This window comes from Rhamphochromis sp. 'chilingali', assembly GCF_963969265.1.
Source record: "Rhamphochromis sp. 'chilingali' genome assembly, chromosome: 1".
Taxonomy (NCBI): Eukaryota; Metazoa; Chordata; class Actinopteri; order Cichliformes; family Cichlidae; genus Rhamphochromis; species Rhamphochromis sp. 'chilingali'.
The window spans coordinates 31,596,514-31,611,775 of record NC_137929.1 but is presented as its reverse complement, the minus strand read 5'-3'; the positions used below and the strand labels follow the sequence as shown (position 1 = coordinate 31,611,775).

The following is a 15,262-nucleotide window of genomic DNA, read 5'->3' as shown; positions in this document are numbered from 1 at the left end:
TTTAAAAAAAATACGAATAACACAACTTGACTGTGAAGAAAATTCAAAATGCCAGCTACTTCTACCAAATATACGAAAACATGAGCGCAAGAGACGGAATTTCACAGCTTTAATTCTGTTCCGTGGGGCAGCAGTGTTAGACTCACGTGATTTCCTCAGCAGATTGCAACGGAATTATATTTTCAACCTCAGTTAGCGCATTTGTATGCACAAAAAATCCTGCAATCCTTCCCACATACATAGGAAAAAACCCGAAAAATAAAACATTGCAGCAGCCGAGTGTTACATCCACCCGCTTGAACGCACGTATACACTAAAGAATACATCTGAATAGGTTTAACCCTTGTATGGTGTTCGGGTCTGTGAGACCCGTTTTCAGTTTTTTTCAAAAGAAAAATTAAACAATTAATTATTTTTTCAACCTGAAATTCATTGGCTTTGGCCTTTTTTCTGTGAAGAACATAAATCCGAACTAATTTTCAATGACCTCATACTGTACCTCCCCCCACGCATTTACATTACATACAAGGTGTTCGGGTCCACTGGACCCAGGTCTAATAAAAGTGTTGAAAGTGTAGGTCCTGTGTTCCCACACTCTGTCTTCCTCCTTTCTGGTGCTGCTGATCAGAGGCGGAGCCAGACATTTGAAACACCCGGGGCTTAGCCCAAAGAGTAGTATGCATGTGGGATTTTTTTTTTTTTTGGGGGGGGGGGGGGGGGGGGGGGGTGTAGAAATGACTGAAAGATTAATAGGCTCTGTTCAAAAAAGAATGACTTCATATAGGGAAAAATATATATCACATGTGCAGGACACCTTAAACTAGTTTTTTAATTAAGCAGCAAGGCAGAACAAGGTCAGGGCTGTATCAAGACACGAGGACTAAACCCCAGTTCAACCAGACCCAGAACTGATCCAGAATTAAAACAGGACTACAACAGTTCAAAATCAGGACTACTGAGGACTTAACCAAGACAGAACCAGAATCAGAACTAGATGATAGCACTAAAAATCATCATAGACCTGCACTACACTTATTTTTTAATTCTACCAAAGTCCACTATTTAGATTGAGAAAAGTTTATATAATTATTTAGTCTTGTTGTGCAAACAAGCCTGCAGAACTTAATAAATACAGAATTTGAAAAATAACAAACCTAAAAAGAAACACTAGGTACGAGATACATGAGGACCTATGATACGGTGATACTTCTGGTAAACAACCATTTGACTAACATGTGTGTCTCACCTGCTCTTGTTCATCTGTTCTGTCCTCGTTCTCCTCTCTCTCCCTCTTTGTGCTGACAATCATCAAATATACAGTTGAAACCAGATATTTACTCTTCAGATAAAAACACTTTTTTAATTGTAACATCAAATCAGACTAAATGTTTATTTTTTTAGATAAATATAAAAACATATTTGTTAACTTTAAGAGTAAAGAGAGAAACTATCTGTATTTCTTAATTGCAAATGGCACCAAATTGTATTCAAACTTGAGCCACACTTATGGAGCTCCACAGTTCTTTTCCTGGTGTTTTGGTTGACATCTCTTGATTTTCCCATGTCAAAGAAACAGGCTCTGTGTTTTGCCTTATATGCATCCACAGCTGTGCCACCAATTTACTCACATGGACTCTACTAACCTATCAGAAGCTTCTTCAGCTCAGAATGGAATCGTCTGGAGTTTTCTTATTAATTAACAATAAATTTAGTGTACATGTACTCCTAAATTTGATGAAAGTGATAAAAATAGCTCTGTCTCTCTTTATTCTGAAATTTAACTAATTCAAAATATATTTCAATATTTATCTAAAACAAAAATTTACTCTAAATTGATGTTGTACAGTAAAAATGTTTTATGTTTTCTCCCTAAAGTGTATGTAAATATCTGGTTACAAATGTGAATATCCTGCTGTGTACTGAAATCCCTCTTGTTTTGCATAGAAATATACTGAACAACATACAAAGCATAATATATAAAATAACATTTACCTGAGTTTTTTCTTTGAAAGAACCCTCTAATGTCCATTCTTATGTTTCAGTACATAACTGAAACCGATTTAGTCAGGGAGGGTAAGAACTTAAAATATGAAATAAACACACGTAAGCTAAGACTCTAAAAAAAATAGCATTTGTTCGGCTTTTCATTTCGCCATTTGTTGATTCACTTGAAGAGCAAGTAACGTAATATTGGTCAAGTGATCAGTTTCATATCAATCTTTCGTGATGCACCGTCATATTTACATTATTTGTACGGTACGAATGATTTGCTTTGGTACCTGGTCAAACTTAAGCTCTCCTTAGTATGGCTGGCTCCGTCTCTCCAACAGCGCACTCACGGGCAGCAGCTGCCCCGCCCCCTCGCTCAGTCGCTTAGTGCCTGAGCTTGGATCATACCAATATCAGGGGGGGATTCACGCACAGTCGTAAATTCCCACAGTGTGCACTATGTGCTTCGAATATTGTGTGTACTTTTTGTTTTATACAGTTGTCAGCCAGGCATCTAACTATGAAAAAATTACACTCCAAAATACCCCGGGCTTCTGACAAAACAACCCGGGCTTAAGCCCCGTAAGCCACCCCCCCGCTCCGCCCCTGCTGCTGATAGTGTTTTCTTCCCCTCCTGCTCCCGCACAAAGTTGCAACATTGTTGAAAATTCAACTATCAACACCGTCTGCTCTTACATTCCCGCACATTTTACCCTCTTTCTTGAGGGATCCAAATTTTATTTTCTCATACCCTGTCCCACCTGCAAATTAGTGGCATAATACTATAAATAAGACTTTGCCAGTGTGGTTCCTTATCACAACTGATCAAGATGGCAAAAGATTATCTGCTGCGAGGGCCATCCAATTGATTTTGGAAGAGGGGCTTCGGATGATGATGTTGACAAAGAGGTTTCAGAATATTTCACATTTCTGAAAATTCAGAGTCTGACAGTGACTTTGAAGAAGAGGATGAGGTTGAGCACCATTTAGTAACAAAACAAAGACAAGTACCCCATCTGCAGCCAGCTCCAGGACCAGAACAAGCCCACCAGACAGCAAGTGAAGAAATATGGATGTCAATAACTGGTGACATTGAATGGTCTTCTTGCCCAAGAAATGAGCCACCCTGCAGAGCTGTTACTGTGATAAGCCAGGGCCAACACGGCTGACAGTTACTCATGTGCAGGACATCAAGTCTTCATTTGAGCTTTTCATCCCAGATTCCATCCAGAAAATTATTCTGGATTGCAGTAATCTAGAAGGAAGGTGTTTTTTTGGAGAGAGGTGGAAGGAGATGGACCAAATTCATCTAAGAACCCCAAAGGCCTACTTTGGGGTTCTTATCCTTGCAGGAGTTTTCAGGTCCAAAGGGGAATCCACAGGATCCCTGTGGGATGCAGAAACCGGCAAGAACCTTTCCGTGCATCAATGTCTCTGGAAAACTTCCACAAAATTTCCAGGATTATCCGTTTTGATAACCGAGACGACAGACTAGCTCGACGGCAGAGAGACAAGCTAGCTGCCATCAGGACAGTGTGGGATAAGTGTGTGCACCACCTCCCCCTGTTTTACAACCCTGGGCCTAATGTCACCATTGATGAGCAGCTGATCCCATTTAGTTGTGAAACATATTGCTTCACGTGTAAATGTGTTGTGTCTTTCCACTCACTCCAATTGATTATAACTGATTAATTTTTTTATAACATTTTATAAAAAACAAAAACGAGAAGCACATTAATTCATAAATGTGATCTAACAAAGGTAAAGGGAAAAAATGAACCATGTTTGCTGTTCATATGGCTTGTAATTGGGATGAAGTAAACATCTGTTGAGTAATTTAACATAAAATTGTTTGATAGTGTTCATTTGGAAAGCCAAAACTCTAGCGGGTCCACCAGACCCATGAACACTGGCTGAGTAACAAAAATATGAACACCACACAAGGGTTAAGATGAAGAGATGCCTGAGTTGATAATCATGACACCCACTGATCTCGATCAAAAGCATTCATCACTCAATTATACTTTACTTTATATTCAAGACCAGAAAGATGTGACTGAGTCTGTGGACTAATAATATGCCAACTGTTGAAAATCTAGTAGAAACATAACCTTTAGCCAAAGCATCTGAAGTAAAATGAAAAGGCGATGAAAATAAGTTTGAAGTAAAACCACTTTACAAATGTAATAATATGACCAGTGTCTTTAATATCTACATCAATAACTCAGCAGCATCCCATTGATACACAGTCATCCTCCTTAGAAGTACTTCATGCACTAAGTCCAAGTGTCTCATCACACCAGCTGACTTAAAATAGGTATTTAAATGAATTGTGTTTTATACATTTCTGGTTATTTTTAATTAAATGTTTGAACAATCAAAGTATACTGAATGGACAAGGAAAAAAAACAATACATTTGTCTTCTAGCTTCTCTGTGTTGTTTCTTTTTCTTGTTTTTCAAGGGGCAAAAAGGGGATGATAACATGTCTACCCGTATCTGTTCTATGTCTATCTATCTTTAAACCCTCCTGTGTCTTTCTTCTCAGTTAAAAGTTTTGAGTTTCTTTTCAAAGTGAGCCCTGAAATACTTAATATGTCATTTTTTGATGGTTTCAGTTTCATTTACTTCCCAATGATAGTAATAAAAATAATATATTTAGGGTATAGCATCCATTTGGTTGGTAAAGATGTAATCATGCAGCTTTAGTACATTAAAAAAATGGCCTTGGCAGTGTTTTAGTGGTGGTTCCAGAAGGAGGTGAGACCATGACTCATCATCTTACCTCATTCTAAAAGTTCGCCCAGGGAGTCAAACCAGTGAGCAGCACACCTCTAGTTCAAAGCTCCACTTCACCAAATCCAGTTTCCCAAATGAGCACCAAGAAATTATAATTCGTGTCTTTACAGGAGAGGAAGGACAGTAGTAGCAAGTTTGCAGCACTTTCACGCTGTCTCCCAGTATTGCCTTGAATCTGCATGAATATTTCAGCAGTTAACCTGCCTTGCACTCCCTGTTTCTCAATTATTGACTGGAAGCTCTTATCAATGTGATAAGAGCTCCCAGTCCTTGCAGATGAGTGGGCACACATCTTATCAATGTGTGCCTACACTTTGTTATGAAATACCAGACAAAAAACTGCATTGTATTTAAAAAATCACACCTTTACCCAAAGTTGCATTATTTGTTGTTGTATCAAAAAATGTGCTGCAGCGTTAGCTCTCAGGTAGCAAGGACCTGTCGGGTTTATATGTGTGGAGTGTCCAAGGGGAGAGATGTGCTGACAGCAAAGATGATTCCTGTTTGTTTAAGGAACTCGGTGATGGTGGGGAATAATGCCTCTCATTCAGCCATAATTACTAGGAATTCCTACTGGGAGTAGGAATGGTTTTCCTTTAAAGGGGCATATTATGCTTTTCCTTTTTTTCTGTCATGCAGTATATGCTGTATATTTTTTAGTGGATACTCATATTAAACATCAAACAAGTTTCAAAAAGCTGCAGACTGCTCTAAACACTTAGTTTCACAGGTCTTTTTTTTCTTTTGGTTCCATGTGATGTCAGTGAGTGGACAGTGTTAATTTGGTCATCTCAGACCTGCTGTTCAGGCCTTTTTTCAGCCAATCAGGAGAAAGTTTAAGTTTAATCTGAGCTAAAACAGCTTGTCTCACGGAGTGGGTGAACAGAGGAGGATCAGTACAGAATAAACAAGGTTAATTCTGAACTGTGAATGCAAAAGCAATTTTATACTAGCCATTCTCTTCCACTTATCCATATCAGGGTCACAGGGGGGCTATCCCCCTATCCCTATCCCAACTTGCCAGCCAGACAGAGGGCGAACACAAAGAGACAGACAACTATTCACACTGAAATTTACACCTATGAGCAATTTAGCAATCACCAGTTAACCTAACCCTCACTAACTCCATGTCTTGGGACTGTGGGAGGAAGCTGGAGTACCCGGAGAGAACCCACACAAACACGGGGAGAACACATCCACACAGAAAGACCCTAACCCTAACAGACCCTAACAGCATCTGTAAGTGCAGTATTTTAATAACAGAATAAATGACGCAGAGAAACATAAAAAGAAACGAGGTTACAAAATCCCAAATTTATGTCTCATGAACTTAATGGGAAGCAATCGCATCAAGTGCATAAAATCCACTGCACCTTGTAGTCACTTAGAAAGCATTTTTTCTTAATTTTACATGGTGTAACATATTAAACAGTTGCCCTTGCTTTTAAAGAGTCAACCTTGTTCATATGAAAATTACTTGTGTAGCTCTTTACTGGTTAAACAGTGTCTTAACATGCATCAAAAAGAGAAGAAAAAAAACTTTGTCTGTTCTACTTCTGTTTGCCTTTTGTTTTCTTTCTGAGTCTCAATGCTTTTATGACTAATGGTTATCTATCTGTGAAATTGTTGACACTGTAGAGTTAGTCAGGAGAAATACGTCAGTGCTTAATCTTTGCCTCCAGTTGTGTTGCAAACTGTCAGTGCCGCTTCATCACAAACATCCAATTATACTGACGTTTACCTTTTATAAAACTGGGACACATTTAGGACTCATTCAGCGTGATGGATTTCCTCGACGAGTCCCTCTGTTTGGTGAGGTAGTGATAGTGTTAGGTAATTGCCTCTTAGGTGTTTTCTGATTTACCTCTGTGGAAGCCTCGAGCACAGCCTGGCTGACTGTTGTCTAGTTTAGAGAACAGTGGGGGAAATAATTATCTGATTCCTTGCTGAATTTGTATGTTTGCTCAATTGCAAAGAAATGAACAGTCCTTGGTGACATCGGTGTGATCATTGGGAAATGGAACAAATATAAATTGATCATCAGTGCAAGATTTTGCCTCATGGGATGAGGATGATCAGGAGAAAGGTGGTGGATCATCTAGAACTACACAGGAGGAGCTTGTTAATGATCTGAAGGCAGTTTGGACCACATTCACCAAAATCTTATCTCATAAGGGTGCAGGACAACTTCACTACATTGAGGCCCAATGGATGGAGCTGTGTACTGTAAAATCTTGGAAGAGAACCTCCTTCTGTCAGCCAGAACACTGAAGATGTGTCATGGGTGGGTCTATCAGCATGACGACAACCAAAAACATACCACCAAGGCAATAAAGGAGCGGCTAAAGAAGAAGCACATTATGTTCATGTAGTGGCCTAGACAGACTCAGACTTATACAAAGTCTGTGGAGGGAGCTGATGGTTCAAGCTGCCACGGGGCAGGTAAGAAAGGATTTAGCTTGGAAAGACAAGCGTCTGGATTTCTTTAGGTTTCTTCAAGATGTTTCACCTCTCATCTGAGAAGCTTCTTCAGTTCTAAGAGCAACTGGTGAAGAGTCACAGATTAAGTCCTATGGGAGTGTCCCCAGGAGGGTCATGGACCCCCTATTGATCCTCTACCTAATCACCTCTACTTAAGGTGTGAAGGTGTGGCTTGGTGTGGTCCATGACCCTGTTGGGGACACTCCCATAGGGCTTAATCTGTGACTCTTCACCAGTTGCTCTTAGAACTGAAGAAGCTTCTCAGATGAGAGGTGAAAGATCTTCTAGGAACCTAAAGAAGTCCAGATGCTTCTCTTTCCAAGCTCCTTAGACTACAATGACCTGGATGACTGAGAACCGTCACAGATTAAAGGATTTAGGGAGTTTCTGTACAGAAGAGTGGGCCAAATCCCTCCTGAGATTTGTGCAAACCTGGAGACCAAATACAAGAAACATCTTACAGCTGTGCTCACCAATAAGAGTTTTTCCACCAACTACTAAGTCATATTTTATTTAGAGATGGAAAACTTAGTTTGCTCAGTGGCTTGCAAATCAGTTTATAACTTTTACATAAAGTGTTTTTCTGAAAATGTGGTTTCTATTCTGTCCCTCTCCATCAAAATGAAAATACCATTAAATTAGAGACTTCATTTCTTGGTAAGTGAGCAAATTCGCAAATTCATCATTGGATTAATTATTTTTCCTTCTATATGGAAAGAAAACCCTGTGGAAGGATGCATTTCAGAATATGATGATCATATGTATGATCATCTCTCTTCTCCATGATATCAAGTATTTCCATCAAAAGTTTACACTTCACATCTGCATCTCCTTAAAGATTATTTCTCCATGAGAAATATTTCCACCATTACCATAAACAGTCTTGATATCACAACAAATTATTAAGACTGGAAAGAGAATATTCAATGTGTGAATAATCTATTATAGCAGCTTCAGTGTCCTTACAACTTGGGGTCAGCAGCGTTGACTGGACTCCAGAGCCCAGCAGCCCCTCAAGCAGAGCAGAGATGGTGTCTGCAGAGCTGCAGAGGAACGAGCAGCATATTTTTAAATGAGCACAAAAGGCATTGGCGAGGTGTGACAAGAAATTGCGAGACTGACTGAAAGCCCAGCGTGAACCCTTTTGTGGGCCAGTCATTATGGATGGCAAGCCTTGCAGCCCTAATTCAACATTTATTTGCAGATAGTCATTCAGAATTATTTATTTAATTTACATGTTTGGTGTCAGAAAGAGATTTTGACAATATTAATGTGTCACTTTTATCCACGAGAATAAAGAGGCAAAAAAAAGCCCATTTTGGTTAATTCTCCCTCTGTGCCTGATTAAAAATCGGCCGGTCATACGGTGGATTTAACACTTACTTTACCAGTAACCTGTATATAAACTTCCAATCACAATCCTCCAGTCTCTTTGTGCTTTCAGGTGCAGTGCACAGTTGGACCTAAATCTGACTTTTGCAGGAGGCTATCCATAAAGTGGATCTTTGTGCTCATTTCCAGCTCCGTACTTCTGTCTTGGATTCTGTAGAGTAGCACTACATAACTCACACTTCAAAATAACCCTCATTTCTCTGACACTGGGCCTTGTCTGTCTGAAACTAGCTATTTTACCTTGATTGACTTATTCTACATGGACACTCCTCACAAGCAGAAGGTTTGGTTTGGTCATCAGTCATCATACAGGTCATACAGTGCAAAAAGGAGCATTTAGAGTACTCTGAAACTGAATCTTTTGGTTCACAGGGATGAATATGCCGTCATTATCATGTCCCTGCCCCCCACTTGTCCTCCAGGTGCAGATCTGTCTTCTCTCTTTCTTCTATCAGTGTGAATGTTGGTGTGGGTGTTACTAACCACCAGTGTTGGGACTAACGCGTTATTAAGTAACGCGTTACAGTAACTACGTTATTATTGTGGTAACGAGCACAGTAACTAGTTATTATGCCAAAATCAGGAACGCGTTAGTCGTTACTGGGATTTAGATAGGGTCGTTACTCGTTACTTCGTGTGGTGGCTATCGCGGAGCTTCCACAGATTCAGTAACATTAGCAAGTGGTGGAGGCCAGCAGGTGGATGAAGGAAAAGGGACGCAGAAGGAAAAGAGACCCGAGGCGGCCGCCGGTCCAAGTGTGAACTGAACTTCAGGTAAGAAGTTATGACCTGCAGTCTCTCTGGGTCAGATATGAACCAAGTTTAGGTGGAGTTTATTTTCGTTATTCTGACTTTTTACGTACTGCGTGCTAGCTAGCATGACGGAGTTTCTATACAGCTGGGTGGGTGCTATGAAGTTAATGATGTTGAACTTTATTTTGTTCATAAGTTATTAGAGTTGCCAACCGTCCCGTCTGGTATTCAGAGAAAATATTACGCGTTTCTTATTGAGGTGAAAAGGAACAGTTTGTCCCGTAATTCAGCTACAATGGAAAAGGCACAAAGCTGGAGTTATTCTGTGTCTTTGCTGCACAGCTGCCTCTTCTTCTTTCATTCTCCCCCCTCCCTCTCCCGTTTCTACTTCTCCCGGCTCTCTTGTTTATTTATCGCCCACTTTGCGCCGAAAGAGGAAACCAGCGGATGTCGCGCTAAACAACAGCAGCACGTTTAAGCTTGATCAGCTGTTGTTAGAATTTAATATTAATTTCTAGTATCAGCTGATGTTTGCTGGGGCCACAGCTGCAAAAAACCTGCTGGTCATGATATGGTTTGGATATGTGGTGAGAGGGAAACATGAAGATGAAACCAGGAGATGTCCTTACTGGATCATCAGAGCTGAACAGTGATGGAGAAACAGGTTTACCTTTTAGGTGACATGAATGAGTTGAAGGGAAGTTATGAACTGTTTCTGAGAGACAAATAACACCAGGATCCTTTTTTAGGTAGCTGACAGCTGGTAACTGTGCAGGTGCGGATCTAGCAAAGTGTGGCCAGGGGGGCATGTAGGGCATTAACAGGGAAAGGGGGGCACAAAGAAATACTTTTCTTTCTTATTCTCATTTAAAATGTCTCGCTTTTAAAAAATAATTATCTGAATCTTACAACAAACGATTGATAGATTGATGCATATATACCATCAGAACAGTGTACATCACTGTCACAACAGCGTTTGTTTTCATTCAAAGGCTTTAAGATTTTTCCTATAATGGTGGGCCGGTCTCTAGTCAAAATGCCCGGGCCAATTTTCTGTCCCAGTCCAGCCCTGTATGCAGCTCATCTGCAGTCTGGTGTTACCTACATCTTCCTATTCAGAAGGCAGAATTTCTGAGTTCTGAGTAAAATCAAAGCACCACGACTGCAGTTTTTGTGTTGGATGTAAAAGGCGCACATGACGCTGTGACGTAGGCTAGAATCATGGCAGTAGTCAACGACGGTCCAGGTGTGGGATTTCTCTCGTGGAAATGTCGTTGTTTTTTTAGTAGGACACTGGTGAAGCAGGGAAGCCTCGAAGATCCAGGATGAAGTGTGCACATTTTAATGGAAAAGATTTTTAACCTGGCCTGGTTTTGCTTTTAAAATAAACTGAGGATGTTGGAGGGAGGACTCATTCTTATTGGGATGTGAGTGGATGTGCTGGAAGGCAGGAAAACAAACACTGGACTGGAGACTCTCTGTGCCCCTGACAAGGAAACTGGACCAGTTTTGGGGAAGTTCCAGCTCCCAGGATGTGATGTGGAGACCCAGCCTCGAACGAAGTCAGGCCTGAAAAGGTGGGTGGCAAGCCTTTTTGAGGAAGCTGCAGGATTGATACGTTTTGGCTGCTTGTTCTTCCAAGTGACCACCTTTCCCCTGTTTGTAACCAGGCTAACAACCCTGACCGCGGTGGCTTTGGGCCTTGGATTCCTGGCCAGAGTTGTGTCTTCAGCCAGTAGTTTTACCCGGAGAAAGAACAAATAAATCTTGTGTAACCCATTACAGTGTGCGTGTGGTGGTTCGTTACTGGTCAATATTAGAGCTACTACTTCCTTGTACGGAGGCCATTTTGGGCCTTACGTAACATTTGGCGTTTGTCGACAGGATTTGTGACCAGTATACAAACCCACCTGCCTTAGACTGATTAATATGGCGGATGAGCTATCTGAAACCATTAATATGGTGTCACCATTCTTTATTGGTGCGCCCTGGGTACCAAAATTTTGTGGGCTTAACACAAATTATGAAGATTGGGAGAGCCAAATTAGTGCAATGCTCCGTGCTCAAAAATGGTCGATAGAACAGCAGTGTGATTTTGTACTGAGTGCATTAGGAGGAGAACCACGACGTGAAATTCTTATTTTGGAGCAAGTGGAGCGGGATACGCCAGATAAGATCTTTCTTCAACTTAAAGAACTGTATGGGGATAAAACAGCTGTGGGTACCTTGCGTGCCATGTTTTATGAGTGCAGACAAAGGGCAGAAGAGCCTATTAGAAAGTTCACTTTACGTTTAAGGGAGCTAGGCCATCGCCTGCAAACAAAAGAGCCACAAGACCCTCGGCGTGCCGACCTGCACATGCGTGATCAGTTTGTCTTGGGCCTCAGGGAGGGTGAGATACAGCGCGATCTACGGCGTCTGTTAAGGCATGACCCTAATCTCTCATTTGAACAGGTGCGTAAAGAGGCTTTGCAATTGGAAGCAGATGCGCTGCATAGTTTATATGAAGACTCCGCTTGTGCCGTAGTGAAAGGGGATCTAAAGTGGCAGGATACCTTGAATTGGAAAGATCAATTTAAAGTGGAGATTCTCGCAGAAATGAAGGAGCAAATTATGGATCTCAAGAATACTCTTCAGGAGGAGCTGAGGGAATTTGTTCGACCAGCACCAATGCCACAGACATGTTCAGCTCCCAGAGGTGAGAGAGAAAGGCGGAACTTTAGTTCCTCTCAGTATAGGAGATGTGCTGAAGTGTCTGAGCCACCCCCAGCGACAAAGCAAATCTCACGGTTGGTGGAACGACCACGGCATAAGTGGGATGAACAAGGGCAGCCCATCTGTAGTAAGTGTGGAGCCAGTGGACACATGGCAAGAGAGTGTCGGGGCACTCCATCTCAGATGGCTTTAAACGAGTAAATCCAGTCACTATGGGCCAGGTGACTGGAAAGGATGACAGTGGTCCAGCCCAGTTAAATCACTCTCAATTTCTAGGGACATGCCGTCAAGTAGAGGTATTCGTTGATGGTAAGGAAGTGACATTTTTGCTAGATACTGGGTCTAATGTAACATTAATGCCACAAGCCTGTTTTAGGAGATTGTTTGGTGAGCAGGAGCCAGGAAAAGAAAGCGATCTCAATTGGTTAAAGCTGAAGGCAGCGAATGGATTGGCTATTCCTTATGTGGGCTATGTGCTAGCTGAAGTACAGGTGGGAGGCATTACTTTGAAGGATATGGGAATTGTGATTTCAAAGGACGATCCCAATAATCCTAATGCATTACCTATCTTAGGTATGAATATCATCATTCCATGCTGGGATATGCTTTTCTCGAAACCTCAGATACAGACCCAGACCTGGCCTGTTGGCTCAACTGTAGACACTCAACAAGCGTGGGCATCCGCTTTTCAGGACTGTCAGAGAATTCAGGCAGCTGCCCCTGTACAACAGGTAGGGACCCTTCGACCAGCTTATCGCCATCCAGTGATGGTCCCTGAGCACAGCGAGCAGGTGATTTGGGCCAGGGCCCCACAGACACTGAGGAAAGGACAATGTATTTTGGTGGAGCCACTGGAAGGGCCTAGTACAGTTGCTGTTGCTCGATCCCTAGGAATTGTCCGTAGAGGCCGAGTCCCCCTCAAAGTAAGGAACCTCAACCCTTTTCCTATCACGTTACGACGTTACGAGGCCCTTGCTACATTCTCCACGGAAAATGTTGACATTCAGGAGCCTTTTGAAGTTACTTTTGAGCAAACCAGGCCAGGTATTGTTGAAGTTGGTGTACACCAGGTGAGCTCGGAACCACCTGGTAAAGCTCCTCATATTGAAGTTATGACACAAGGGAAGTCAAACCTATCCATAGAGGAGTGTGGTAGGACTCGACTTAAGCGGTCAAAGAAGTGCAGGAGACTGATGCTGTCCAGTGTAGCAAGTGATTTATTCACCATTCTGTGGCCCAAGAATATTTACAAAGAAACAAATAAGAAACTCAACTCTATAATAAACTCAATTCAAATAAACATAACTGAACTTAAATCAACGGAAATTAAGGTCAAACTGCACACAGCTACACTGACCTGAACCCTTCTTCTGAAACACCTGAGTTCGTCTGCTTAAATAGTCCCCTTAATCAAACACTTTCTCCTCTGGACTATTCCATTCAGTAGGTAGGTGAGATGAACATGATTATATTCATCCTCTACTACTCCTCTTGACTGGCAACATAAACTCTGGTGTAATCAATACATATCACAACATTAAATCTATTTCTTTATAAACCCTTTAAAATCAACTTTATTAAATTATAAGAATTCTTCCCCTCCTGCACTTGGTCTCTTCCTGTGACCTCAGATGAACCCAGAAGGTATAAAGCAGGAAGTAGAACTACATTTCCTCCTTTTGCTTCTGGAAGACAGGTAGGTAAAGGTAAGTTCAAACAATACAAATTAACAGTTGAAATAAATAACATGTTAACTTAACAAACTTGCATGAATTGATTTAAACCAAGATTAGTGATGGGCAGATGAAGCCCCATGAAGCACTGAAGCTTTTCATCCAATTGGTTCACCCCAACGCGAAGCTTCATGAAGCTTCATTTGCTCTAGTAGGACACCTACTGGACGTAAAAAATAATAGCTGGCATGAATTTGAAGAGTGTGGCATTTTGCACACAGCCTGTAAATGTCAACAACAAAAGGAGTGTGTAAAACATGTATATTGTAGTGATGGCAGTATACTGTGTATATTTATAGTGGCAGTATGGAAAATGATTATTTGGAAATGCTTGAAATGGAAGTGATCATTTACTGTGAGGTGAGGTGTGGTTGGGGTGTGGACAGTAGTTGTGCTTTTGTAACGTTGAGGTATGGACAGCTACACACTGAGGCTTTGAGCCTCAGTCCTGCCTGTTCACATTTTATTCTGTAAAAACTAAATTTTCACTGCTTTTACGTCCTTTTTAGTGGGGAGAACATAGCTGGGATTTAATGATTTAACAAATCTTTTAAATCCTTTGTCCTCCACAATGCTAAATGGCTGGGAGTCCTCAATCACCATGCTGACCAGGTCTTCATCTATTTGAGATTGTTCTCCTGAGGAAAGACAATAAAGATAAAGCACAAATATAAATATCACACACGTAACTTATAACAGTTGTATAATATTGTTATATCATTTAGTAACATTACTGCATGCTATATTATCATTGCATTTGATGGCTCACCTGGTCTTGCTCCACAATCGGTGTTCCCCTTATTCTCATGCAAAGCTCTGTAGTGCCTAAGCATGGATGAGGTGTTGTTGTTATATCCCAGCTCCCTGGCACATAGCAAACACTTCACCTTGTACAAAAGTAAAGACAGCTTAACATAAATTGTATTGCACCATCAGTATCATGAAAATACATCTTCTGTAGAAATTTACATACCTTGTTGGGAGGAATAAGATCAAAATGTTCCCACACAGGGGAGGACATCCTCCTCTTCTTAGCTGGCTCCATTCTCTCCTGACTTTCTCTCCTCACTCTCATAAACCTCCAAACTGTCTCCAAACTCTCACTAACCGCAACTCTCCATCAAACACCCACATTTTTGAATGAAGTCTGAGGGGTTTATATCGCTGTCATATCTCGCGGCAAAGTTCGAAACACTTCATGAACCAGTCACGTGGTACAGCCGGGCAGCGAGGCTTCGGACGTCATCATTTTCAGCTCCTCCCATAAATGAAGCAAGCCTCGATACGCGCTTCGCGGAAACGCCCCCTCCATTACTCGACACACGCTCCGAAGCCTCGATACAGAACGTCCCATCACTAACCAAGATGTTATATTATATAATCTGTAAAAGTGCAGAACAT

At 41.4% G+C, this 15,262-nt stretch overlaps 1 protein-coding gene across 1 annotated transcript; it reads right to left on the bottom strand.

Moving 5' to 3' along the window:
* Nucleotides 1–13,931: 13,931 nt before the first annotated feature.
* On the bottom strand, nucleotides 13,932–15,035 carry LOC308404833 (uncharacterized protein). The gene is made up of 3 exons (XM_080895071.1): nucleotides 14,835–15,035; nucleotides 14,631–14,748; nucleotides 13,932–14,499 (listed from the first exon to the last, which is right to left on the bottom strand). Exons 1-3 carry the CDS (start codon nucleotides 14,934–14,936, stop codon nucleotides 14,339–14,341), a joined length of 381 nt encoding a protein of 126 aa, XP_080751197.1. The 5' UTR covers nucleotides 14,937–15,035; the 3' UTR covers nucleotides 13,932–14,338.
* Between the last annotated feature and the right edge of the window lie 227 nt (nucleotides 15,036–15,262).